Genomic DNA, 26,473 nt, shown 5'->3' on the forward strand with positions numbered 1-26,473 from the left:
GAACAAATTTTGGTATGAGATATCGACAAGCATAGAGACATTTCTCCATTGTGCTAAGTTGAGTAACTTTAAAATTTTAATGGAAACCGCACTCGGGAGCCCTCTTTATGCACCGTCTGTTCACTTCGTACACGTTTTTGAGCCACTGTTGAGGGTCCCAAAGCCTAAGATCGGCAAGCATGGCAAAGAGAGGTCACTGCCCTCAGGCACCCCCTTCCACCAGTGGCAACAAGGCAAGACCAAAGCTGTGACATAGGCAGAGGGAAACCAAGGCCACGCCAGGGGGTGGACACGCCAAAGGGTGAGGGTCCTGCAGTCCTGTCCAGACAGTGAGAACACGGACCAGGCCCCTGCTCAGCTTGTAAGACCTTTAAAAAGTGGTCAATTTTTTTTTTTTTTTTTTTTTTTTTTTTTTTNTTTTTTTAAAGATTTTATTTATTTATTTGACAGAGATAGAGACAGCTAGCGAGAGAGGGAACACAAGCAGGGGGAGTGGGAGAGGAAGAAGCAGGCTCACAGCGGAAGAGCCTGACGTGGGGCTCGATCCCAGAACGCCGGGATCACGCCCTGAGCTGAAGGCAGACGCTTAACCGCTCTGCCACCCAGGCGCCCCTAAAAGTGGTCAATTTTTAAAGAAAACTAATTCAAGGCTAGTAAGGAGGCCTAGTTTTGTGTTTCCAGGCTCTCAAGGCCACAGGAATGGTCAGCAGTGGAAGCCTGAGGTTAGCCTGGGATTTGGCCTTATTTTTCCTGTTCACAGAATTGTATGTTAAGGAGGCCACACGGCTGGTTCTCAGCTGCATAAATGCCCCATTGCGCTGTGTCTGGTCATGGCCACATCCAGGCCAAGGGACCTGGCACCAGCTGGCAGCCCGTGGCTGTGTGGACCTGCAGGTGTGTGGACACGGCCCCCAGGCCCTGTCCTTCCAAGACCTGTGGGTCCCGCCTGGCGCTGAAGGGTCGTCCGATGGGAGGAGCTACCGATGCCAACTGGCCAGCTTTCAGGGAGGGGCCTCCTCTTCCTTCAGTCCAGGAAGGCCTGGACTCGACTCAGGGGTGAGGTCACAGAGTGGCCCTAAAGTAGAAAAGTGAAAGGAATGGCCTCAGCAGGCTGTGCAGCAGAGGGGTCCCTGAATCTTGGACATTCTGCGAAGGGATGAGGGAATGTGAGTGCCAGACATATTGGGCAACAGTCCCTGTTTCCAGCTCCTTGCCAAATGTGGTTTCCCTCTTAAACTGTCACGCTGTCCCCATTCTGTCACTTCTGAACTTGATGTTGGACATGTCCCACTGGCCTCTCATTTCAGGCCTATCTTGGGACATGGGTCTAGAACAGCCTCTTCCTCTAGGCCTTTGCTAAGAGAGCCAGACTGACCATCCTAATGAGGGCTTTTCTTCTTTCTGGTCTTGCTGTTAACTTCTTGAGTGAAGTTGAAGGAAGTGAGAAAGAGAAGGCTCTTAAAAACTCAAGAGGGCGAGGCTTCAAAATGTTCTCTGGGTCACCTGGTTAGAGTGATGGAGGTCACCGCCGGTGCCTGGGGTGTTTGCGTGTAGGAGCCTTTGCCTCATGGGTTCAGGTGTGGGCCCAGGAGCCAGGGTGGACCCCCGAGTTCCACCAATTCATTCATTCATTCATTCATTCATTCTTTTTCTTTCTTTCTTTTCTTTTCTTTTTTCTTTCTTCTTCCTTCCTTCTCTCTCTTTCTCCCTTCCTTCCTTCCTTCTTTCTTTCCCTTTCTTTTCCTTTCTTTCCTTTTTTTTTTTTTTAAAGATTTTATTACTTATTTGTCAGAGAGAGAAGCAGGCTCCCCCTTGGGAAGGGAGACCTCTGCAGGGCTCCATCCCAGAACCCTGGTATCATGACCTGAGCCGAAGGCACACGCTTAACCGACTGAGCCTCCCAGGCGCCCCCCCAACCCCAGTCTTGAAATGGTCCAGCTTTGTGACTTCTGGGCACATCTCCCGTGGGGTATGCATACCATTTGCTCTGCAAATCTGGACTCTACTCTGGGGTTCTAGGCTGTGGTCAGAAGGAACGAGGCAGGTCTGCGTTGCTGTGGAACGCGGTGTACGAGCAAGGTGAGGCAGCACGCTGCCGTAGGCCCCACCTGTGTGTGAAGACTGCTGCCGTAGATACTCACACACGTTCTGCAAAGATATGTGCCCAAATGGTGAGGAGGAAACGCCTCTGGAAAGTGGTGTGGGGTGGAGGGGTCGGTGGAAAAAGAGGGATTTATTTTCATGGAATTTCCTCCTGTATGTTTGAATTTGTTACAGCCACGCACATTTTTTGTTTTTGCTTAAAGCAAGAACAGGGGTCCTTTAGTAACGTGGCCTGGCATCTCCTGCTGCTTGTGGGTCCTGGTGTCTGTCCCTCCTCACACCCATGGGTGGGGGGCGCGGGCCAGCTCCCGCCTTCCCTGCACACCCTCCTGGGGAAGCACAGCCTTGCTGGTTTTCCACCTGCAGGCTGCACTCCCTGGCCCTGCTGTCTGTGGGCCCTGCAGGGTTCTTTGAAACAGAAAAGCACAAAATTAAGGCCAGACATAAAGCAGATTGTAATTTTAAGGACTTTTTTTAAAGAAGTGATCAGGGGGCTCCTGGGTGGCACAGCGGTTAAGCGTCTGCCTTCGGCTCAGGGCGTGATCCCGGCGTTGTGGGATCGAGCCCCACATCGGGCTCCTCTGCTATGAGCCTGCTTCTTCCTCTCCCACTCCCCCTGCTTGTGTTCCCTCTCTTGCTGGCTGTCTCTATCTCTGTCAAATAAATAAATAAAATCTTTAAAAAAAAAAATGATCAGGGTTGGGTGTATTTGTTTCCTATAGCGGGTGCTTCGAACAGCAGCAGTGTTACCTTCCGCACTTCTAGAGGCCAGAGCCTGGGCTGAAGGTGTCAGCGGGGCCACGCTCCCTTGGAGACTCTGGGCGACGGTCTCCCTCCACCTCTTGGAGCTTCTGCTGGCTTCTGCGGCCCGTGCCGCCTCTCTCAGCCCGTCCTCACTCAGCCTTGTAATTTCCTTCTTCTCAGCTCAGAGTCGCTGGATCAGGGCCCGTTCAGTACAGAATGGCTTCTTCTTAACTAATTACATCTGCAAGGATCCTGTTTCTAAATAAAGTCCTGTTCCAAGTCCTGGGGGTCAGGACACAGGACTTGCGGGGGCTCGCCACAGCAGGTTCCAGCCTCCCCAGAAAGAAGCCTTTGGCGTTGCTACACTTAGTAATGTGCTGCTGTACTGTCTGAAATTGCGAACTTGTTTGTGAAAGCAGAATTTCAGGTGAACTTTCAGACGGAACATGAGACACTGAAAACTCCAGTAAATTACAGTTCGGCAGCGGACCTCTGAACGAGCGCGTCTGTCGTCTGGCGCCGGCGGGCCAGTGCCGCTTCTCCGCTTGCTTTATGAACGTCTGCTTCTGACCTTGCTTCTTTTCATAAAATAAACTATGTCTTTAAATCTTCCACTTAGGAAATTGAGAGACTTTCTGAGCAACTAGAAGAAAAAGAGAAGGAGACGCAGCAGCTGATGAGCCAGCCGGAGCACGCGCGCGAGAAGGAGGTGGCGCTGCTGCGGAGGAGCGTGGCGGAGAAGGAGCGCGCCCGGGCTGCCAGCGACATCCTGTGCCGCTCCTTGGCCGATGAGACCCACCAGCTGCGGAGGACTCTGGCCGCCACCGCCCACATGTGCCAGCATCTGGCCAAGTGTCTGGATGAACGACAGCGCACTCAGGGGGACGTGGGGGAGAAGAGTCCTGAGGTAAGCCCCGCGCCTGCGTGCGCAGGGGATGGTGAAGGCCTCGCTGGGGTGGGAGGCACTGCGGTGGGGGCGGCACGATCCTGCGGCTGTCCCGGGGGTCGGGGTGCCAAGAGCCCACTTCTGTTCTCAGTGTGAGACCCAGCTATTGGGGCAAAGCCCACCTGTCCGGGGATTTCTTCTAGAATGATGGAACATGCAAAACGTGATAGGAAAGCAGGGGAGCCCATTTCACCAGCCCCTCCCTTCCTGGCAGCCCTGTGCACATGGACCACCTCAGCGTCACTCAGCTGAGAACCAGAGGGCACAGCCGGGGCAGGCCCACCTCCCCGCACACCGGCCATGAGTTGGGGGATGTCACTGGACACCTGGGGCCTTGGTGTCCAGGCCACTCTGAGCAAGTGTGAGCACTCGAGCGTCGGGTGGATGGGCAAACTGCCCCCTACGTGCCCCGCGCGCAGGGGCCAGGCCCCAGCCCACCATGAGGGCAGTGGGTGCCGGCCTTCTTGAGGCTCCATGCATCTGAGTGGAGCAGCGCTGGCCCTGCCCGGGGCCACCTGTACAGCTGGCTGGGGGCGCGCGGAGCAGGGTGCTTTCCCAGAGGCTCTCTGGAGCTGCCACCACGTTCACATTGGAAACGCGCTCTGTGATGTTATGGGGGGGGACAGGTCATCTGGCTTCTCAGCAGCATAGGCTCTTCTCAGAGCCTATGTGGGGAGAACCTCGATCTGAGAACCACCCATTCCTGTTGGGGGGGTTCCACAAAAAGGGACCCACAAAAAGGGACCCTGTATTTCAGCAGCCAAAAGACAAGTGCCATCTGGGAGGAAGCAGGTGCAGTCATCCGACTTTGAGTCACTGTGTCCTTTCCTTGTGGGGACTTGGAAATCGCTATACAAGATGGTTGGCCTGGGGCTGCTGTGGAGTCAGGGCAGCCCCTAAGTCAGCATCACTTCTCAGCCTGGGACTCAGCTGAGTCACCCGGGGCTTCCCGGTGCCTGCTCGGTGAGGACACGCACTTCCTTTATCATTCAAGGGGAATTCTCAGAAACAATTCACTAACATACAGCCCCCTGTTCTGTTAAATGCACTGAATTTCTCAGATTCAGATGGACTTCTCATGAGGCTTTTTGCTTAGGTCTGCCCACCATCGTTAGGGTTGGTTTGGGATGTGGCTTCTAGGTGTGAACATGGTGTGAGTCAGATTGCCACGTACAGAACCGCCGAGGTTGACCCTGACTCTGCAGACATGATGGTATCGTGGGCTTGGAGGAGGTGAGCTGGGTGCCCGGCCAGGCCTGCGCCAGGTGGCTCAGGGCGAGAGCGTTCTCTGCGGCACCACGGGGCTAAGCTGCCTACCCTCCCGACTCCATGGAGCATCTGAGGCCGTGGGAGACTGTAGGCACGACTGCGTGCAACTCCACAGCGGTGGCGTGGCCCCCTTCTTGGTGGCGGGCCTGGGTGGGGCTAGAGCAAACCCTTCCCCCACCCACTTTTCGAGTCTCTGCTTTGCTCATTCCTGAGTGCACGCCTGGCCAGGGGCCACGTTGCCAGATGTGGCGAACATCGGTGGCCTCAGTCTGCGGGTCTAGCTTCCTCCCTTCTTGCTGCATGTGTCCTGTTCAGCGACACAGGGTCTTCCCTCTGTCCCTTCCTTCTGCAGCCAGAGCGTACAGGCGGGGCCGCCTCTGCCCAGGCGGTTATTGAGAAGTTACAGGAAGAAAATCGACTGTTACGACAGAAGGTGACTCATGTGAGTACCTGTCTCATTTCATTCAACCGCAGGGCAGGATCCTACCCTCTTGCTGCTCAGGGCTTGTGTCCCCCTCAGGCCACTTGGGCGGACACAAAGTCCCCAGAGACCTGACCTTTTTGCCCAAGAATGCAGAGAACGTGCCCTGTCCTGCTCTGTCCCCCCCAGGTTAACTCGTAGGTTGAGAAAGGAGGGGTGGGAGGTTCTGTCACGTATTCCTTTCAAGGCAGAATGGCACCGAGTCCGCTTCGGTGGGAGATGGTTGCTCGTGGATGTCATCACCGTGCCTCAGGTGCGTCTGGTGGTCTCAGTGTCCCCTCTGAATGTCCAGTTACGGGGGAGAACTCAGTAGCTAATTGTGGCTAATGAGAGAGCTTCCTGGTCTCGGCCGTCGTCACCCTGAGCTTTGCGGCTCCGTCCCCTCAGGTGGAAGACCTCAATGCCAAGTGGCAGCGCTACGACGCCAGCAGGGATGAGTATGTGAGAGGGCTCCACGCGCAGCTGCAGGGGCTGCAGGCCCCCCCTGAGCCTGAGAGGCCCTCCTGCCCCGAGCTGATGAGGAAGGAGATTTCCAGGCTCAACAGGCAGCTGGAGGAGAAGATCCACGCCTGTGCGGACGTGAGGCGGGAGCTGGTGGCCATGAGGGGGGCCCGAGACACAGCGCTGGAGCGGGTGCAGATGCTGGAGCAGCAGGTGTCCGCTCGGGGCTCCGGGCGGCCGTGGCGGGGTGTCTCCCTGCAGGGACTCTCTCCTTCCCGAGCAGAAATGGCTCAGCACTGTGACAGTCGCGCATCTCGCCTCCTTTCAGATTCTGGCTTACAAGGATGATTTCACCTCAGAAAGGGCAGACCGAGAACGGGCCCAGAGTAGGATTCAAGAACTTGAGGAAGAGGTGGCCTCCTTGCGGCAACAGGCGTCCTGGACACAGGTAGGATCCGAGGGCTTTTCTCCTTGTTTAGGCTCAGCATTTCTCTCATTTTTCTTTTCATGAATTTCTAGTGTCGGTCCGAGATGCTTGTCACCCTGAAGCCCCTATTGCCCCACTTGGGTCAGAGCCCTCCGTCACGGTGGTGTGACGGCAGAGGCGGCTGTCCACGGGGCACGTCCTGGGCTCTGGGCTCCCTACCAGGCTTGCCCTCATACACATCCCCTCCTCCTTGTGAGGCGGGGACCCTGGTTACCCCATTCTGCAGACCTGGACACCAAGGCCCCAGGTGTCCAGTGAAACATCCCCCAATTCATGGTCCGTGTGCAGGGAGATAGGCCTTGTGGGCCAGTGGGCCCTCCACACCACCTAGGGAGGCCTGGTAGGCACCAGAATTGACAAAGTCTCTCAATGCGGGACCCATGGCACCCACCTGCCTCTTCCCCTCTCTGCCCTGGACCTGCTTGGTGCCCTGTGGACACCTGAAGAAAGCTTAGCTTCTTTAGCCCTCAGCGAGTACCCAACATACCTCTGGCCCCGGAGTGAACCCTGAGCCCCTCAAAGAATTTCCGTCTGGACACAGGGCAGTAGTGGCGCCACTGGGGATTGATGTACCAGGCAGAGCAGGGATGCTGAGCAGACCTCAGAAGAACCCTTCTGGCTGGCTTGTGGGTGGGGGAGTTGCCCGCATTGCCCTGGGGTGTGGCCGCTGGGGTTCGTCGGTGGCTTGTGCAGGGAGTCATCGGGGACACCCTCTTTTGCACTCTTGGACTAAGTCCATAGCAGTGGGCCCGGGCAGAGGCAGCTGTTCCAACTTGTGGGTGAAGTGGGTGGGGACCGTGGCTGAGGTCTGTGTTACCCCCCACCCCCCGCCCCGAGTCTGCAGGCCAACGGGGAGATGCCCCAGCAGGCTTCTTGGCGTCCATCAGGAGTTTCCGCTTCTCCTCAGGCCCTGGGATTGTAGGCTTCGGTTGAGGGCCTCCCGCGTGCGCCAGGCAGGGACGGAGTGTCCTCCGGCACATCTGGGTGTGTGCGGTCTCCAGTTCTGGTCGGGACTGGACCTCTGTATCCTTCTCAGCCGCAGCCTGCGGCCCCTGGAGCAGTGGGGAGCAGTGGGGAGCAGTGGGGAGCACTCACTGTTGCTCAGCGCCTGGATGGCCCCGGGGCGGGAGTGCTGAGTTGGGCAGGGAGCTGTAGCCCCACTGCGGAGAAGCCCAATTCCCACGTGACATAGAAGCAGCAAGGCCGGTTGGAACGAAGTTCCTGAACAGTAGTGATGAGCGCTGCAGGCCACAGCGCCCCACGACCGCTGTCTGGGGGACCCCTGCTGCCTTTGGGGGCTCCAAGTGCTCCGCAGACAAGGTGCACAGTGGGGCCGAGATGCGGTTCGCCCAGCCCCCCGTGCTGAGCAGTGCCTACCCCTCTCCACTGAGGTGTCTGGGGCCGCTCTCCAGGGCCGAGGGGCCGCTCAGGCCTACCGTCCCAGGGGTGGGGGTGCACCCTGCTCGACCCTGTCCCTTCCTGAGCACACGCAGGGGTGTGCGTGTGACTGCTTTGGTTCTGTAAGGAGCACCGCCACGTTTGGGCTCTGGGCTACTCCAGGAAGCAGAGTGAGGGGTGCGAGTCCCACTCAGGGATAAAAGAAGCATCTCAAGGGCTAGAACCCAACACGTGATTTCGTGGCCTCCAGGGCAGCCCACGTAAACAGACCCTTGCCTTTTTTCCAGGACCACCGAGAGCCAGGCTCCTGCCGGATTCACACGGGAAACAGAACCTTCAAGTACTTAGAGACCGATGCTTTGGAGCTCGTGGCACCCAGTGGCCGGAGGGCTGGGACTGGATCTCAGGGGCTGGACTCCCCCGCCGAGGGCAGGTGCCCTGGAGCGACCCGGAGAGGGCAGGGGGACCTTCAGTGCCCTCACTGCCTGCGGTGCTTCGGTGACGAGCAAGGCGAGGAGCTCTTCAGGCACGTGGCTGAGTGCTGCCAGTGAGCCCCGCGCGGGACACGACAGCCCTCAAGATCTGGGGCCCAGAACAGGCTGAGGGTGTTTCTGATCCTTCACCTTGGTCCTCCTCGGGCGATGGAACAGACTGGGTCAGAGGGAACCTCCCCTGGGGCATCTGCTCCCAGGAGGGAGTGTGGCCCCCCAGCTGCCAGGTTGAGGCTGGGAGCAGCTGGGTGCAGGGATCCGGGCCAGCGTGACTGGCCCCCCCCCAACCTGTACCCGGGCACGCTACAGCTGCTGGCGAGAGTGGGCGGACCAAACGTGTGGGCGCCAGGGTGAAAGGCCTGCCTTGTTCTGTTGAATAAGGACCAGAAGGTTTGCAGAACAGGAGCACTGTGCAGCACCTCACACCTGGGGGCGGTCCCTGCCACCGCAGAGCCGTGTGTCTGCACTGAGACGTACTGCAGTAGCCTCTGCCACGTATCTGGAAGTCCAGAGACATTTCACAGTCACTTACTTTCATAATAAATGTCCTTACTCTGGTGACTGCTCTGAGAATGCATCCTGGGGGCTGGGTGCAGGGACTGGCAGTATTTCCAGTCTGGGCGGGACTTAAGACCAGCTGGTGAGGAGAAACACTCCCATGTCCGCCACCTGCCTAAGGACTGAGATGGATTGGCTACGTGACCTGGCGCCAGCCCAGCTTTGCCTTTGGGCTGTTTCAGCCCCGGCCCAGGGCGTGAAGTCAAGGGCTGGAAACAAGGAGAGGAAGCAGGTGCCCGCTGGGGGCACATCAGAGCCACAGAGAGCAAGGTATGGCTGTGTAGGGCCTGTCAGTGGAGCAGGGGACAGGAATGGGAAGGCGAGAGGGGAGACTGAGATGCCGTGCTAAGTGTTTGCCAGGGTTCACTCATTTAACCCTTCTAGCAGTTCCAGGCTGTAAGTACTAGGATCATCCTCAACACAGGCAGGGAAAACGAGGCAGAGGGGTTAAATCACTTGCCCAAGGTCACACAGTGGCTGAGTGTCAAAGTTGGGATTTGAACCTGTGTTCTTAATTGCACAGTCTGTTGTTCTTCCTGGAACTCAGCCTTCTACGTGGTTAAGTCCTCCTCAAGTCAGCCTTCAGGTGTCACCGCCTCTGGGACTCCCCGCGCACCCCTCTCTGCTGCAGCCTGGCTAGAAGGGACCCGGCCTGTGTGGCTTGGCCTGGGTAGGCTACAGCAGAAAAGCCTCAGAGCTGGAAGAGTTTGTGGATACCTGTGCACTGGAAAGAGAGGATGGGGACATCCCAGAGAGAAGGGATTCACAAAAGGGGGAAACTTCAAATCCTGGGCCCACCCCCAAATTGTGCGTGCTTTGAGCAAGACCTCAAGGATTCTGGGGTGAGAACAGATGGAAAACAGAGCTAAGCAGGCATCCTGGTGGCTGAATGTTATAGGGTGACAGCTTTGAATCTGGGTCCCTCAAGGTTAGAAGGGCTTGGTAGACACTTCGGGTTTTCCTTTGAAACCCCAGAAGGGTCAGGCCTCAGGAATAAAGTTGACATCTTGGGACAAAATGGAAATAGCTCTTCTTCTAAAAGGGTATACAAGTCCCAGGCCATCAACCAACAAATCACCTGCCTACTAGAAGGAGAACCACCTTTCTTTAGAAACGGGCAGAATCTCGGACCTTACACTGTAGTAACCACAAATGCATTATGCAAGAGGAAATTCTAGGCGGGCGCCTGGCTGGCTCGGTCGGTAGAGCATACAACTCCTGATCTCAGGGTTGTGAGTTTGAGCTTAAAAATAAAATCTTAAGAAAAAAAGAAAATACTAAACGTGGGAAAAAGGCAGCATGAAGGTATTTTCAGACAAATAATACAAGATAATGAAATTTATATCCAACAGACTCAACTACAAGAAATCTGTACTACAGAAATTATTCCAGCTGAAGGGAAGTGATTCTGGATAAAAACAAATAATAGAGAAAGGAATGAAGAACATGGGAGTGGGTCCTGTTTGGAGGGCTTTAAAACATGCAGACGTGACCACAAGAGCTTTCTAGGTGGGGGAAGGGGGCATTTAATGAATTTACACAGAAGTTTTTGCATTGATTTAAGGTGGACTGTGATGCAATAGGGTAGCATAATCTCTATAGAGTAACCACTAAAATAGTAATAAAAATATTTAAAAATGAACAGAACAGAGAAATGTTTTTATTAATTCAAAGGAAGACAAGTGAGGAGAACTAAAGGAATTCAAGGAAGAGATGAGACAGACAGAAAATAGGGGGCAAGATGGTGGACTTTCACCCAATTCTGTCAATAATTAAAGGTAAGTGGATCAAATACTGCCTGAAAGATCATGACTGTCACGTGAAAAGAACAAAGTCTCACCTATATGCTCGTTAGCAGAGACATACTTTATAAGAACAGAGAATGAAAAGGATAGAAAAAGACACCATGCCAACACTAACCAAGACAATGAGTGTGTTCATTTTGAAGCCATGAATAACACGGCTTCAAAATATATAAATGAAAGGAGACCTGGATAAATGCATAATCATAGCTGAAGATTTTAACACACCTCATAGAAGCAGGAAAAAAGCAGGGATACAGATTTAACCAAAATACTTAACCAACTTGGCCTCCTTTGCATATGGGGAACATCAGGCCCAACAAAAGCCAACTAGAATTCTTTCCAGCTCTACGGGGAACACTTATCAACAGAGACACATCTGTGGGCCATAAATCAAGTCACAACATATTCCAAAGAATATGAACCACTGAGTTTATGTTGTCTGACCCAGGTGAGATCAAACCACAACTCAGTAACAAATACCAAATTCTCATCACGCTTCTAAATGATCTGTGGGCAAAGGAAAAAACACAATGGAAATGAGAAAATACTTTGACCTGAGTGAAAATGAGGTTAAAATTCAGGGATCAGAGTGCCCACCTCAAGAGCTAGAGGAACTGCAAATTAAACCCAAAGAAAGGAAAGGAGAGAACGTAAGAGCAGAAAACAATGAGGCAGAAGACAGAAAAATCAAAGCCAAGAGTTCTTTGAAATGGCAACAGTACCGACAAAACCAGTAACAAAACTCATGAGGAAGAGAGAGGAGACAAACTGCTGATAAGCGGGAACGAAAAGGGGGACATCACTATGGATGTCCAAGAGGGCTACTATGAACACTTTGTGCTAATCAGTCTAACAGATGAAATGGCTAAAATCCTTGAAAAACACAACTTACCAAAATGGATACAAGAAGAAACAGAAAACCTGAGTGGCTCTGTAGCTGTTAAGTAAACTGAACCTATAATTAAAAATATTTTCACAAAGAAAATTAGAGGCCCAGATGATGTCGCTGGTGAATTCTTCCAAACATCTGAGAAAGATACACCAATTTACACTCAGCAAATAGAAGGAATGTTCCCCAACTCAAATTTTTATGACACCAAAACCTGAGAAAAACAAAACAACAAGACAAATCTCTCTCATGCAAATATCCTAAACAAAATATTAACAAACTGAATTAGATACGAAAACGACAGTAAGTCACAGCCAAGCAGAATTTTAATTAGAGATACAAGATTGATTATTAAATAAAAAAACAAAAACCACTAGGGCACCTGTGTGGCTCAGTTGGTTAAGCGTCTGCACAGACTTTGTCTCAGGTCATGATCCCAGGGTCCTGGGATTGAGCCCTGCATCAGGCTCCCTGCTCAGTGAGGAGCCTACTTCTCCCTCTCCAGACTCTGCCTGCCACTTCCCCTGCTTGTGCTGTCAAATAAATACATAAAATCTTAAAAAAAAAAAAGACAATGTAATTCACTAGAATAACAGAAAAAAACATGATCATCTCAAGAGAAGCAGAAAAAGCATATGGTAATATTTAATGCCCACTCATAATAAAAACACTCAGCAAACTAGGAATAGAAGGCATTTCCTCAATCCCATAAAGATGTATGTCTGAAGCCCCGTGGTTAACGATCTGCCTGTCCCTGCGCAGGTTTACAGGGAGGCAAGGGCGCTCGCTCTTGCCGCTGCAGCTCCACGGTGTGCAGGACGTTCTGCCGAGTGCAGTAAGTTAGTAAAAGGAATAAAGAACAGAACAATTAGAAGAAATTGTCCTTATTTGCAGATGACGTGATTAGATACAGAAAATCCTAGGTGATTTTTTTTTTAAACTTTTTTAAAGATTTTATTTATTTGACAGAGATAGCGAGAGAGGGAACACAAGCACGGGAGAGTTGGAGAGGGAGAAGCAGGTGCCCCTGAGCAGGGAGACCGATGCGGGGCTTCATCCCAGCTCCCTGGGACCACGACCTGAGCTGAAGGCAGACGCTTAACGACAGCCCAGGCGCCCCAATCCTAGGTGATCTTAAAGTTTAGAATTTGGAAGTCCTTTTGACAATCTCAAGATACAAAGTTCAATATATGAAAAACCTACCATAACTGCTGTATATTTGCAACAACTGGAGAAGCAAATTTAAAAACCTGTCTCCCTAAAAGATAAGGTGACTAAAAAGATGTTAAGTCCTAACCCCCAGAACCTGTGAATGTGACCTTACTTGGAAATAGATCTTTGCAGATGTCATATGAGATGATGTTGTGCTAGAGGAGGGTGGGCCCTAAAACCAAGGACTGGCGTCCTTGTAAGAAGAGACGTGGGGTGCCGGCTGGCTCATTTGGTGGAGCGGGCAGCTCTTGGTCTTGAGTTCGAGCCCCACGGTGGGTGTGATTACTTAAAAGTAAAATCTTAAAAAAAAAAAAAAAAAAAAAAAAAAAAGATCCCGGAAGGAGGCCACGTGAAGACACAAAGAGAAACTGGAGGGACGCCTCTACAAGCCCAGGATTGCCAGGAGAAGCTATGAGGGAGGCGTGGAACAGATGGTTCTTCACACCCTCTAGAAGGAACCAATCCTGCAGATACCCATGTTCTGGGTAAACACCCTCCCAGGGACTGTGGGTTCTATCGTCCAGGACTGTGAGAGAATAAACTTCTGCTGTTCGAAGCCACCCAGCTTATGGCACTTTGTTAGGGGAACCCCAGGAAACTAAAGCATAACCCCATTTATGATATGTCAAAAACCTAAAATGCTTAGAAAAAATTCATCAGAAGTGTGCAAACTCTCTATAAAAAAAGCTACAAAATACTGCTGAAATTCCAGGACATGTAAATAAACAGAAGTCACGTCTGCGGACTGGGAACTCCGTAGCCTGAAGATGTCACTTTGTCCCACGGTGATCCACAGGTGCAGTGCGGCCTCACCCGGAATCCCAGCAAACCTGTGCCAAGCTCATTTTAAATGCGTATTTTTTTCGTTCCCCGCTTTTGCAGGACTCCAGTTAATGTATGTTGGTATGCTCGACACTGTCCCCTAGGTTACCGTTTTCCATTCTCTCTTCTCAGTGCTGCTTTCTGGTAGTTTCTGTTCCTGTGCCATCAAGTTCATGGGTGTTTTCTCAGAGATTTTGGATCTGCTGTTAATTCTATCCAGGGTATTTTTTCATTTCAGATACTGTATTTTTTCTTTAGAACTTCAGTTAGGTCTTTTTTTGGATCTTTCATTTCTTCATTTGTTCACGATTTCTTTTACATCTTGAGTATATTTGTAAGACTCACCACGGCTACTTTAAGGTCCTTGTCTGCAAATTCACCAACTGTCATTTTCGGGTCTGTTTCTATTGTGTGTTTAGTATTTCCCTTGATGATGGTTTACGTTTTCCTTCCTCTTGGCGTGGCCTGGTAATTTCTGCCTGGGTTCCAACATCGTGAATTTCGTTCAGCCTGGGATTATTTTTGTATTCCTTCAAAAAACGTCAAGGACTTCGTTCCGGCAGGCAGTTAAGACACTTAGGGTCAGTTTGATCCTTCTGAGGTTTGCTTTTTAGCTTTAGATTTCACTCTAGGGCTAACTGAACCCCACTGCTAAGGTCATAGCCGCCTGAGGACTCTACGCCGGTGTCTGCGCTGCACATTGCAAGGTTCTCCACCGTGGCTAGTGGAAATGCTGTTCCAGCTGTTCTGCTTTCTGGAAGTTTATGCCACACCTGCCACATCAGTAGTTTGTGGGGGACCCTGCAGACCCCCAGAGCTCCTTATGCGCAGCCCCGCCTGTCTGGAACCCTGCCCCACAAATTCCAGCCACCTTGGCCTCCCCAAATGCCAACCTCTGCTTGCTCTACTCTGCAGTCCTGCCAGGCTCTGCAGACCCCACCCCCCACCCCGTGCTGGGTCTGGAAACTGCCCCCAAGCTGGAAGTGGGGGCACCCAGAGGCTCACCTTGTTTCCTCCCCTTTGCTCAGAAAATACTGCCACGTGCTGCTTCTCTTCTAACATCCAAAAACACTGTTTAAACACCTTCCTCGGTTTTACAGTTGTGTGTGGCAGGGGGACAGTTTCTGTGGCAGTTCATCCTTCACGGGGGCCACGGGCACACATCTATGACTCTTTCTCTTAATCCACATTGTCTTCTCCACGGAAAACCATCTGGAGGCGCAGCGAGCTCCTGGTGGCACACGGTTCGTTTCAAGCCTAAGTTCTTAACAGTTCGGAACTGCTTGAATGTTTTCCGTGCACCTCGCCTCCCACCCTTCGGTGCTTCTGCTCACATTTTTTTTTTTTTTTTTTTTTTTTTTTTTTTTTTTATTTTTTTTTTTTTTTNGCAGAGGAGCCTGATGTGGGGCTCGATCCCATAACGCCGGGATCACGCCCTGAGCCGAAGGCAGACGCTTAACCGCTGTGCCACCCAGGCGCCCCTCTGCTCACATTTTAATAGTGGATCCAGGACAGACAATGATTGCCTGTCACTGTGAAGACCAAGAACTGGGACTCGAGTTACTTCAATTCTGTCATTCTGTGGGCGAAGGAGAGCTTTTATTGGTGTTTAAAACCGAGAAACAATGTGACCGGAGGTAAGTTTTTTCTTCTCCTTTAATATTAATGAAATTAAGAAATGTTCATCCTTTCTGGTACCATAATACTCCTTTGGATAATATTTTGGTTTAACGGCATGAGTATGTAGACAAAGTTCAATAAAAGGACATTTTTACTTTTTCAAGCCATTGTTATTTTATTTCATCTCATGATTACTGTTACCGTGTAAAGGAGGTGATAGTCCAACGTGGTCTATGTGAGGCTCCCCCAGGGGTCGACTCCCAGATCTACGCCCTGTGAAGACAGGACTGGAACTGGATGTCCCGCAGACGCACCTTGGGCCTTGGGTTCCCCATCTGTAAATGCAGTGTCTGGGCATGAGGACACACAATAACAAGTCTCCTGGCCTGGGCCCGCCTCCGTGGGCATGGGAGGGGCTGAACTAGGGAAGCCCTGCCAGCCCCTGACCCTCCACCTCTGCCTCTCCTGGGCTCTGTCCTGGGCCCCCCAGCTCCCAAAGCCAGCCTCCATTTTTTATTCCTGAGAACTGGGAATGGTAAAGTGACGCCCCTTCCTCCTGGGGAAGGAGCCAAAGGAACAGCAGGGGCGTTAGTGCACAGACCTGGAACGAGGCACAGGTGGCTGGCCTGTATATGAGGGGAGCAAGGGTAGGGAAGACGGCAGGTGGGGCCACCTCAGGAGTGGGCACCCAGGGATCCCCCTCACCACTCATGGCCCTGACAAGGTTCTGTCCATGTCACAGGTGGGACCCTGCGGTTCCCTGGCAGCCACCGTGGCCCCCCAGGACAGACAGAAGCGGAGGCCCAAGAGGTGGGACTAGCCCCCAACACAGCCTCAAGACTGTCCATGGGGAGAAGAGGATGGGGCAGGGACAGGGTCCCAGGGGCCTGGGCGGGCAGCTTTCCCAGAGAGCAGACTCCCCCCACCCCCATCCTTCCCAGCATTTGCTGCACTGGCCCAGTCAGCCCCGGCTCCCCTTTGCCCTCACCGGGATGGGTGGAGGCCCAGACCTGGGCTTAGGAGTCCTGGAGACACATCGGGGCCTTTCGAGGACACGGCTCCTGCTGCGGTCACTGCGTAGCCTGTTCCTCGCTTTGCGGGGTCATCCCACGAGCAAAGGGGTAGGCCTGTTCTTCCTGCCTAGACAAAATGCAAAACAAGGCAGCCAGCCTCTTGCCCCATTTCCTACTCCCAGAACCTGCCGTTTCCACCCTTGTTTTCCTGCAAATCAGCTCTTGCTGGGTTGTGGTCAAGGTCACCTCAGTGTCAGAGCCCTGGGCCAGTCTGTGGACCTCACCTCAACCACAGTGGTCCTGCCCTAACCAGTCTCTCCCCGCCTGCGTCCTCCACGCTGCCCTCCTCCCACCCTGGACACTGGTTCTGGGGCCTGGACCCCTGGCCTGTCCGCACTGGCTCCTGGGCGGCCTTCTGTCCACGAACAGCAATCCCCAATGCCAGACATCTCACCTGGGGGGGCTGATGGGCACCTCAGACTTGACCCCTGCTCCAGGGTGGGCAGCCCCATCCCACCCGGGGCTCAGACCAAAGCCTCGGAGTCCCTCGTGCCTCCTCCCTCTCTTACCTGCATCCCGTCTGTCCAGAAGTGCTGTGGACGGAACTGGCAGAATATTTCCAGAGGCTGCTTCCTCTCTCCCCGTCTCCACACGGAAGCGGGGCCCTCATCGCTCCCCCTTCACCCAGGGACACGCCACACCCCTACGGCTGCACACAAGCAGGTTTCCAGAGAGGCACTGGGTGGGAGCAAGACGGCCACCAGGAGGCGGCTCCACCAGAGACTCCCGCAAACCGCCTGGAGAGACCGCATCCTAAACACTGCCCGTGTCACTCCTTGTTTACCCAATTTAACGCCCGTGACTCTTCCTAGTCTCCTTAGAGATCATGACCCCCCGCCCCCGCCTGGACAGGCACTGCCCACAAGGCTCTGTGTCGTCCCGGCCTGCTGCTGACCCTCCGGCCCACCTGGCTCGGCCTCCCCTGGCCCCAGAGGTTAGAATGCGGTGACCCCTTCTCCGCCTCCACCCTGCTGCGGAGTGTCGGGCTGGGCTCTGTCCGGCGGCCTGGCCCTGCCTGGCGCACGAAGGCCCGGGATACACCACTGCGCGGAGGACAGTGGGGGCCGGCACAACCCCTAAGCTGCTGCCAGGGATGACCCGGGAGATGCTCCAGGGCTGATGGCCCAGGTTTCCCTGGGGGGGCACTGCCATCCACTTGCCCCGCGCCCTGCCCCCGCCCCACCCCACCCCACCCCCGTCCCCAGCAGGAAGCAACCAGACGAGGCCTTCTGCTGTACTAATGTATTCCATCTTTCAAAAAGAAAGACATGATTTTAATATTACTTAACAATATGTTAAAAAAGTAGCCAGGCAGGCCTCCGTGTTAATACAGTCGTACACTCTCTAACAGACTTGATGGTGTGAGTACTGGGTGGGGTTTTGTTTTTGAACTTTCTCATTCTGCAAGGGATCTTACACAAGCTGGCTACAAGTCGGGGGGTCAGACACAAACAGCGCCACGCGTACACTCTTAAACAGCAGATTGTGGAGGAGAACGGAAGAGCGCCTGCCCGCCCAGCCCGCCTCGGGTGGGATGCAGGGCACACGAGAGCTGAGTGACGGCAGTGCCCTGGCGGGGACAGATGACAGGACAGGGCGAGATGCAGAGGCAATGAGCCACGTGGATGATGAAACGCGTCTCTGGCCACGGCCCAGGCTCCCGGGCCGCGCGGTGGAAAACCGGCGGGAGCTACAGTTCCAATCCGACAGCACGGCGCTGTGCTCGACGCCTCACTCACAGACTACACGCACACGAGCTACCAACGCGGGCCGAGCGGCGGGCTCTCGGTCTGAGGGGTCTCAGGTGCGGCGGCCCACCCGGCACAGCCCTGGGCAAGCACAGCAGCTCCGGGGCCTGGCCCACCTCCCGCACGTCCCTCTCCAGGCGGTCCTCATTCAGTGGGCAGCAAAAGTGGCTTTTTTCAAGCTAAAATTGGACCAGTTGATGGACAGTCTTTGTCGGGTCTGTCTAGCGGAATCCAAACAGAATCTGTGAAGACAAAGAGTCAAACGGTCACGGACGGCAACAGCCCACACCCGAGCTGGTGTCGGCAAAGCCTAACGTCCTCCTTGGGGGGAGGGGGCCTCAGTGTGCCAGACCCGGCGTCAAGGTCCCCTCCATACCTGGCCACCCTCCAGAGTGGCCCTCGGGAGGACGGGGATCCCCTTCTTCAGGACACTGGCCAGCGCCCTCAATGTCCTCTGGTGTCCTGTGCCCTTTTCCAACTTGTCCTCCAGGGATGCTGCCCAAGGGAAGCTTCTGAGGAGCCCACCTGAGAACGTGCCAACAGCCACCACCTGCCCTTCTCCGTGTGTTAAGCCATGGAGATCCCGCCTGCCCTCATTTATCCACGAAAGCACGCGTGTCATATGGAATGGGACTTTGCACGGTGAGACTTGGTCACAGCGCTGCCCACCGCCCCCCACTCCCTGCGCTCAGGGCTGCAGCAGGTGCAGAGGGGAGCCCCCGGGGCCTCAGAAGCAGGCCTCCAGCCCTGGGGCCCAGCTCTGGGTCACACACCCTGCACGCCGAACAGCATTTGAAAAACACCACATTCCACTGCCTGCTTCCCAGGCAATAATGGCCGATTCTGTATTAAATGAGGAACGCTTCCTTTCAAAAGCCTTTACTTTGCATAATTTCCAAAGTTCTCACCTGTCCAGCTCTCATCTGAGTATCAGAAACTTGAATTAAGCCTGAAAATGGTTACTGCTGCCACACAGCCAGAAGCCGAAGTGTGCTCGTTTACATGGCGGTTCAATCTCCCGCAATTTCTTGTGCTGCTTGCTGGGCCATCAGTGTCCAGGTGGACAGAGTCGTGTGTCCGTCCCCACCCTACTCCCAAGTACTGTGCCACCTCCCAGAATCCAACCTCTCTTTCCCTGGCCACAGCTGGTCAAATCCCGAGTCCTAGTGGCATCACCTTTACAACTTTTGGAAAGCTCCCCCGTCTGCCTCGACCGTCTCCCCTTGCTCTGACGGTAGCTCCCAGTGGCCCCCCCATCAGCTACGCGCGCCCCCGCATCGCTCCATGCGCAGTGGCTAGAATGCCCAGAGGTGTCCCTGAGCCAACCGAAGCAAGGCCCCCAACGGGCTCTGCTGGCACAGGGCCCCCAGCCGCTGGCTCTGCCTCCTCCCCACGCCCCTGAGTCCCCTGCACCCATGCTCTGACAACCCCTGCCCATCAGGCCTCCATGTGGTCCACTGTGGACCGTGTCACACGTCCAGAACACGTGTACACAGGTGACCGGGACCACAAAAGCCTGGGTCACCACACCCCGACCCAGGTCAGGAAGCCTGACCCTGCCAACCCCATGGCACCTCGCTGTCCTCTCCCAGGAGGCAGCCTGCACCCTGGCATCTGTGACAACCGCCCCACAATCTCACAGCCCTCACCCGTGTTTGTGTGTGCTGATTTCTGAACTTACAGGAACAGAATCGTCCTGTGTGCATTTTTGCCTTACTACTTTCATTCAACATTATGTTGTGTAATTCCTCCACGAGGCCACAGTGCGCTCGTTTCCAAGGCTGTAAGAGCTCACCCCGCAGAACAGACGATGGAATACTACTCAGCCATCAAAAAAGAATGAAATCTTACATTTACATCGACATGGATGGAACTAGACGGTATTATGCTGAGCAATGTAAGTCAGAGAAAGACAAATACCATGTGATCTCACTCAATTCAATGTGGAATTGAAGAAACAAAACAGGATCATAGCGGAAGGGAGGGAAAAATAAAACAAGATGAAATCAGAGAGGGAGACAAACCATGAGAGAGACTCTTAACCTACAGGAAACAAACTGAGGGCTGCTGGAGGGGAGGGAATGGGGGATGGGGTAACTGGGTGACGGGCATTAAGGAGGCACGTGATGGAGTGAGCACTGGGTGTTACGTAGACTGATGAATCACTGACCTCTACCCCTGAAAGTAGTAATACACTTTATGTTAATAACTGAATTTAAATAAAACAAAATTTTAAAAAATGTACTTTAGTTGTGTCTAAACTGAACTTTTTTGTATTATGTATATTCTCGTGTTCTGCCTTTTGTCTACTATTCAGTTTATAAGATCCACGTCGCAGACCGCTCTAGTTTGTTCCTTTCCGTGGCTGTACAGCATTCCATGTGTGACTGTATCACCACGTATCCACCGCACACTACTCTGTTTTAAAAACATTCAATTTTACAAAATCCTTCTTGGGTTTTAAATCTACAGATAAATTTTGGGAAGTGAGCTAGCTTTGTAATATTTACTTTTCCTATCAATAAATATAGGGTCTAGTCCAGGTCTTCAATATTTTTTCTTCGCTCATGCTTTATTGCCTTCTATGCATAGGTCGTGGGCAACTTCTGTTAGACTTATTCATGGAGACTGCATAGACTCTGGTGCTGTGAAAAATTCTGTCTTTATTTACACTACATTTTCAAATTATGGATGGTACAGAAAAACATAACTTCTGTACACTGACCGTATAGCCAGTCCCTTTACTGAATTCTTTTTCTTGCTAAATTCTTTTGTAATTCCCTTTGTAGTCAATTAGATCATCTGTAAGTAAAATGGAATTTTATCTCCTGTTTTCCACTCCTGAAGCCTTTAATTTCTTTTCTTCTCTGATCAAGCTGCCCAGGAACCACAATTTAAGGCTGAACAAAAGTGGAAAGAGAAAGCATCTTTGTTTTGCACGTGCTCCACATTTCCTGAGAAAATGTCTCACACGGATCTCTTTGTTCTCTTTGGTAAGTCTCCTTTGCAGCTACGGGTACTTCCTTCTACTACTAGTTCACCAGGTTTCTTTCCTTTTTTTTAAAATTAGTTGAATGCTAACATTTTATCAAATGTTTTTTTCTGAACATATAGAAAATGATCATACGGCTCTTCTTTAATTATCAATTTAGCAAATAGCATTTGTGGATCTCCTAATATTAAATACTCCTTGCATTCATTCCTGGGGTACACCAGTTTGGTCATACATTGCTTTTTTAAATACTGCTGGATTTGGAATGTGACATTTTTTCTTGATGATTTTTGCATCCAATTTATTCATGACTCAAACAGATCTGTGATTTTTCATGTTTTCTGTATTGCTTTTAGCAGATTTTGGTATCAAAATCTTCTCTCATAAAATGAAGTGAGGAGTCTTGTGCTGTCTCAATTCTCTGGTAGAATCAGTACAAGGCTGGATAATCTCTTTGAAGTTTTGGGAGAATTCTCTGCACAAATGTCAGAATGTAGTGTCTCATTGGGATTACTTGTAACTACTCCTCTGATTTCTTTGATGGTTACTGGACCACATTCAGGCTACTTTGTGACTGGGTTGACTTTGTATTTAAGTTTTAAAATTAACTGTGACGTTGTTCCCAATGGTCTCTTATACTTGAATCACTGCAGTACCTGGAGCTATGCCTTCCTTTCCACTTACATCGTCACAAAATTTAAGAAACCCTTTTCATTATGGAAGATGTCGAACCCTGCACAAAAGCAGTGTGGTGACATGGGCGTGGCCATGGTCCAACTTTGATAATTATCAACATCCTGGTTCTTTTCCATCTAATCACTGTATTGTTTTACATCTTTTTCCCCCTATTTTATCCTGACCAGTCTCTCAAAGGTTTATTTAGTTAATATTTTCAAAGAGTCAAAGTTTGGCTTTGCTGATCTTCTCTGTATTTGTTTTCTGTTTCATGATTTTTTTTAACATATTATCTCCTTTTACTTTCTTTGGGCTTATTTGGTATTCTTTCCCTAATTTCTCAACAAAATTCTTAACTCATTAATTTTCAGGCTTTTAAAACTCAGTCGGCAGCCTTAAGGCTTCACTGAAGGAGTGCGCGAGAGCAAACTGTCCACATCCCACAGGTGAGCGTATGCGGTGTTTTCCTTCCCTTTTAGTTCACATATTTTTAAATGTCTACTGTGATTTCTTACTGAACCCATGAGTTAAACATATATACTTCAGATTTCCAAATATTTAGGGACTTAAAAATTTACTTCTTGTAAACTGCCGACTTTATATGTGGTGTGGTCAGAGAACACAATTATACATATTCATTCTCTGAAACCTCTGAGCCTTGCTTTCTGTGGCCCAGAACCTGCCCCGCTTCTGTGGGCGTCCCCCCGTGTGCCCGAGAACACGTACGCCCTGTTCCCTTGACGCACTTTCATCTGTATTCATGGGACTGAGCTTGCTGGCCAGGCTCTGCTTATCGTCCACGTCCCTGCGGATGCGTGCACTGCTCAAGCCAATGGCCTCACAGAGAGTCAGAGACGACCGACAAGGAGGGTGGATCTGATTCTCTGTGCAGCCCAAATGATTTCCTGGTTGTATTTTGAGGATATTTCATGAAGTACCTAGTTTGAAATTTCTATGTCTTCCTCACACATTCAACCTTTTAGCACTATGTAGCAACCTTTATCTGTCCCTTATATTAATCCATACTCTGTCTGATGATAACATAATTACACAACAGCTTCCTTTCCCTCTTTACTTCCACCTTTCTATTCATTGTACTTTAGGTATGTTCTTATAAACGGTGTGTGTGTGAGCGCACACGAGCGCATGCGTGTAAATGTGTGTGTCTGTATATTTGAAATCGTTAACACAGGGGCGCCTGGGTGGCACAGCGGTTGGGCGTCTGCCTTCGGCTCAGGGCGTGATCCCGGCATTCTGGGATCGAGCCCCACATCAGGCTCCTCTGCTGTGAGCCTGCTTCTTCCTCTCCCACTCCCCCTGCTTGTGTTCCCTCTCTCGCTGGCTGTCTCTATCTCTGTCAAATAAATAAATAAAATCTTAAAAAAAATAAATAAATAAAATCGTTAACACAATCTGACAAACTTTTTTTTTTTTGTCTATTATGGTTGCTGATAAAACTGAACTTGTGTCTCTTGTGTTTTTAATATTTGTTTACTGTACTTTCTTTACATTTTTTTCTTTTTGAGTTTTGATTTTTTTCCTTCTACAGAGAGCAATTTATACATTCTATTTCTATTCTTTTAATGCTTACTTGTAAAACTGTATTGCCCATTTAGCTTTAAGTCTGAATATTGAATACTTAACTGTTAAATACCTCAACAAGAAAAGGACCTGAGGATACTCAGCTCGGACTATTTCACACCTGCTTACATACTATTGCTGTTCAATACTGCAATTCTTTCAGGCATAATGGTCAATTAGACATTATTACTATCTTCTTACAAAGAATATGTTTTATTTAACAACATTTATCAGGCTGTTTTTCTCTCTCCTTCCTGCAAATCACACTGTCTTTCTGAGATCAGTCTCTTTCCTTGATTTTTTTTTTTTTTTTTTAAAAACACAGACCTCTTTGGAGCAAGTTCCTGCAGTTTTTCTTTACTATGGAAAAGAACAGGTTTGTGGGATACATAGTTGCAGACCAACAACTTTCTCTCAATGCTGTAAATATCACTCCATGGTCTTCTGGTTTCACAACTGCTATGCTGAAGAATGGATTTTTGTTTATCCTACTGGTATACGTTGTGCTTCTGAATTTGTAGATTTGGATTTCTCATTAGCTCTGCAAAACCCCCCAAATCTCTTCAAATACAGCGTTTCTTTAGTCTCCACCTTCTCCTAGGGGGGCTCCAGTTAAATGTATGCCAGGCTCAGTCTCTCCTCCACGTGTCTGAGTCTCTTTCCTCTTTTCTAATTTCCTTGTATGTGGGTGCATTCTGGATACATCTTTCAGAGAGCTCTTCCAGTTCACTAATTCCCTCTTCAGCAGTGTCTAATCTATTTACCATGTATCTATTAACATCTTGATTTTAATCATTACATTTTTCATTTCTAGATGTTTCTTTCCCCCAGATCTTGGTCTACCTAGGAAAATATTTCTCCAAAGTTCTGCTTTTATCCACGAAATGCTCTTCAGAATCCAGCTTCGGGGCAAACTGTCTCAGTAACTCAAGTGATTTGCCTACAGATTCTTTCAGACTTTGTACAAACACACTTCTGTCACCTGAGAATGACAATTCTATTTCTTCCTTCTGATTCTTGTCCCTTTTGTTTCCTCTTACACCCTCACAAACAGAAGTTGTAACAACAGGCACCCTTATCTTCTTTTTTCTTTTTTAATCTCAAGGGACAGCTTTTAATGTTTCACTGTAACTATGGCATTTACTGTATTTTATGGATATCTTTTATCATGTTAAGGATATGCCTATCTAGTCCTACTTAAGAGTTTTTATTAGAATGGACGTCCAACCTTACTTAGCAAATGCTTTACTCTGCCTGCTGAGATATACACACACACACACACACACGCACACATATATAAATTATATAATATAATTTCCAGAATCACATAGATTTCTATAATATTTCATTTATTTTTATTTTCATTTATTTTTATTTTTTATTTTTTTTAAGTAGGCTCTAGGCTGGGTGTGGAGCCCAGTGCGGGGCTTCAATTTCCAACCTCAAGATCAAGACCTGAGCTGAGATCAAGAGTCAGATGCTTAACCAACTGAGCCACCCAGATGCCCCTATAATATTTCAGATACAAGTTAATGACCTTTTGCACTGCAAATTAACTGCTCCTTTTGTGTGTGTATGTGTGTATTATCTGAAACAAACAGGTTAAAGAACGAACAAGGAACTTTAAAATGAAATTTGCTTGCCATAATTCACAAAGTAGATAAAATACTATTAAACATAGTACTAATGAAATCCACTTATCAGGAAAACTGAGCAAATATCTAAAATGTTACTTTTCTCCTTAAAAGCATGCTTATCAGTGTGTTCCAATGTCAGCACACATGAGGATCACCAGGGACGATTGTGAGAATACAGATGTTGGGTCCCTCCCCAGAGTGATTCAGCAGGTCTGGGGAGGGGCCTGGAGCACTCGAGGGCCATGGTCCTCAACCAGTCTTCACACAGAGGGGAGGGGAGAGGTGACTGGGTGTGAGGGTGAGTGAGGAGGCCCGTATGTGTGGGCTATGGGGGGGACATGTGTGACCGGCCATTGGGTCAGCTGACAGGACTTGTGTCCATGACAACCGGCAATGCTATGGGAGGGTCAGAAGGTCATGTCTGGCGGCCGTGAAACCACCACTACTCCAGACGCACAGCCTTAACATTTACCTTTTGAAATATTCCACTTCCCTCTCTGTCTCATCCATATCCACACTGTCTAGGTCGATATCTTTAGGCAGAAAGACATCATCTGTAAAATGAAAGAAAACAGGCAAGTCAGATTACAAGAGAACAGATCACCTGGCTTTACTTAATTTTAACAACTTCACAAACTGAAAATTTTCTCTAAAATGAGACTTTACAAATAGCCAAAGGAGGGCAGATGTCTCTCACGTGCTTGTGAACATCCAGGTTCAACCTGGAAATTACGGAACTCACAAGTTTGCTGAACAAAGCAACTGCGGTTTCAGGTCCCACTAGAAGAGATCCACTTACTGGCACTCAGACTCCCCAAGGGACTGGTCTTTACTTGACACATTTCCACGATGGGAGAGCCCTCGAGAAGACTCCTGGAAACCTAAGGTGCTTGCAAGCCCAGAGTCTGTCATAAGGTCCCTACTGGATGGTGGGAAGGAGTGGCGGCATGCTAGTGAACAGAAGTCCAGAAGGCAGCCCCACAGGGAGGCGAATGCTTCCCTTGCAAGTGCCCCTCGCAGCAAGAGGACATAACTGACTGTACCCGGGACCCCGACATCAACCTCTATAGGAAGATGGCTCTCCCAGGCATTCAGTCTCTATATGCAACATCCCAGAGACATCATCAAACACTTTCCAGGCTGTTCCAATAAAAAAGCAAAGCTGTATTTCATATTGCAGTTAAATCATCCTCTCTGAAAACAGGAAGGATGGCAGGGAGACTAATGATTTAGGATTATTCCAACTTCTAGAATCTCAGCAAGTTCGAGGAGTTCAACTTCTTGCTGCTTCTCTGCCCGTCCTGTCTGCTACCTGTGGGATGCTGGGCACTTCCTGGGCCCTGTCGGAGCCCTGGGCGCCAAAGGCTACATCAGCACACAGCTGGGCTGCTAGGACGGCTGGCGGCGCAGACACAACACCTGGCTCCATCATCAAAGGAAGGTACAGAGTCTCCACTTCCCTGCAGACTTCAGCAAGGGATAATTTTTTGTTATCTTTAGA

General features: G+C 50.5%; 2 protein-coding genes across 6 annotated transcripts in view; one reads left to right on the forward strand and one right to left on the reverse strand.

Moving 5' to 3' along the window:
- TNIP2 (TNFAIP3 interacting protein 2) overlaps window positions 1-10,560 on the forward strand; it is a 35,043-nt gene extending 24,483 nt beyond the window's left edge. Inside the window, exons 2-7 of one of the 2 annotated variants that reach the window (XM_034672206.1) lie at window positions 3,467-3,754; window positions 5,415-5,504; window positions 5,731-5,796; window positions 5,931-6,197; window positions 6,313-6,432; window positions 8,157-10,560. In XM_034672206.1, coding sequence (XP_034528097.1) covers window positions 3,467-3,754; window positions 5,415-5,504; window positions 5,731-5,796; window positions 5,931-6,197; window positions 6,313-6,432; window positions 8,157-8,420 — 1,095 coding nt within the window. In that variant the 3' untranslated portion in view covers window positions 8,421-10,560. The remainder of the gene's footprint in view (window positions 1-3,466; window positions 3,755-5,414; window positions 5,505-5,730; window positions 5,797-5,930; window positions 6,198-6,312; window positions 6,433-8,156) is intronic. The other variant, XM_034672207.1, reaches the window with a different exon arrangement.
- Window positions 10,561-17,566: 7,006 nt separating this feature from the next.
- Window positions 17,567-26,473, reverse strand: part of FAM193A (family with sequence similarity 193 member A) — a 113,548-nt gene continuing 104,641 nt past the window's right edge. For 3 of the 4 annotated variants that reach the window (XM_034672205.1, XM_034672204.1, XM_011221429.3), the window contains 2 exons: window positions 25,445-25,526; window positions 17,567-18,329 (listed from right to left, as the gene is read on the reverse strand). In XM_034672205.1, the coding sequence (XP_034528096.1) occupies window positions 18,236-18,329; window positions 25,445-25,526 (176 nt within the window). In that variant the 3' untranslated portion in view covers window positions 17,567-18,235. The remainder of the gene's footprint in view (window positions 18,330-25,444; window positions 25,527-26,473) is intronic. The other variant, XM_011221430.3, reaches the window with a different exon arrangement.

This window comes from Ailuropoda melanoleuca, chromosome 11 (assembly GCF_002007445.2).
Source record: "Ailuropoda melanoleuca isolate Jingjing chromosome 11, ASM200744v2, whole genome shotgun sequence".
In the NCBI taxonomy this organism is placed as follows: Eukaryota; Metazoa; Chordata; class Mammalia; order Carnivora; family Ursidae; genus Ailuropoda; species Ailuropoda melanoleuca.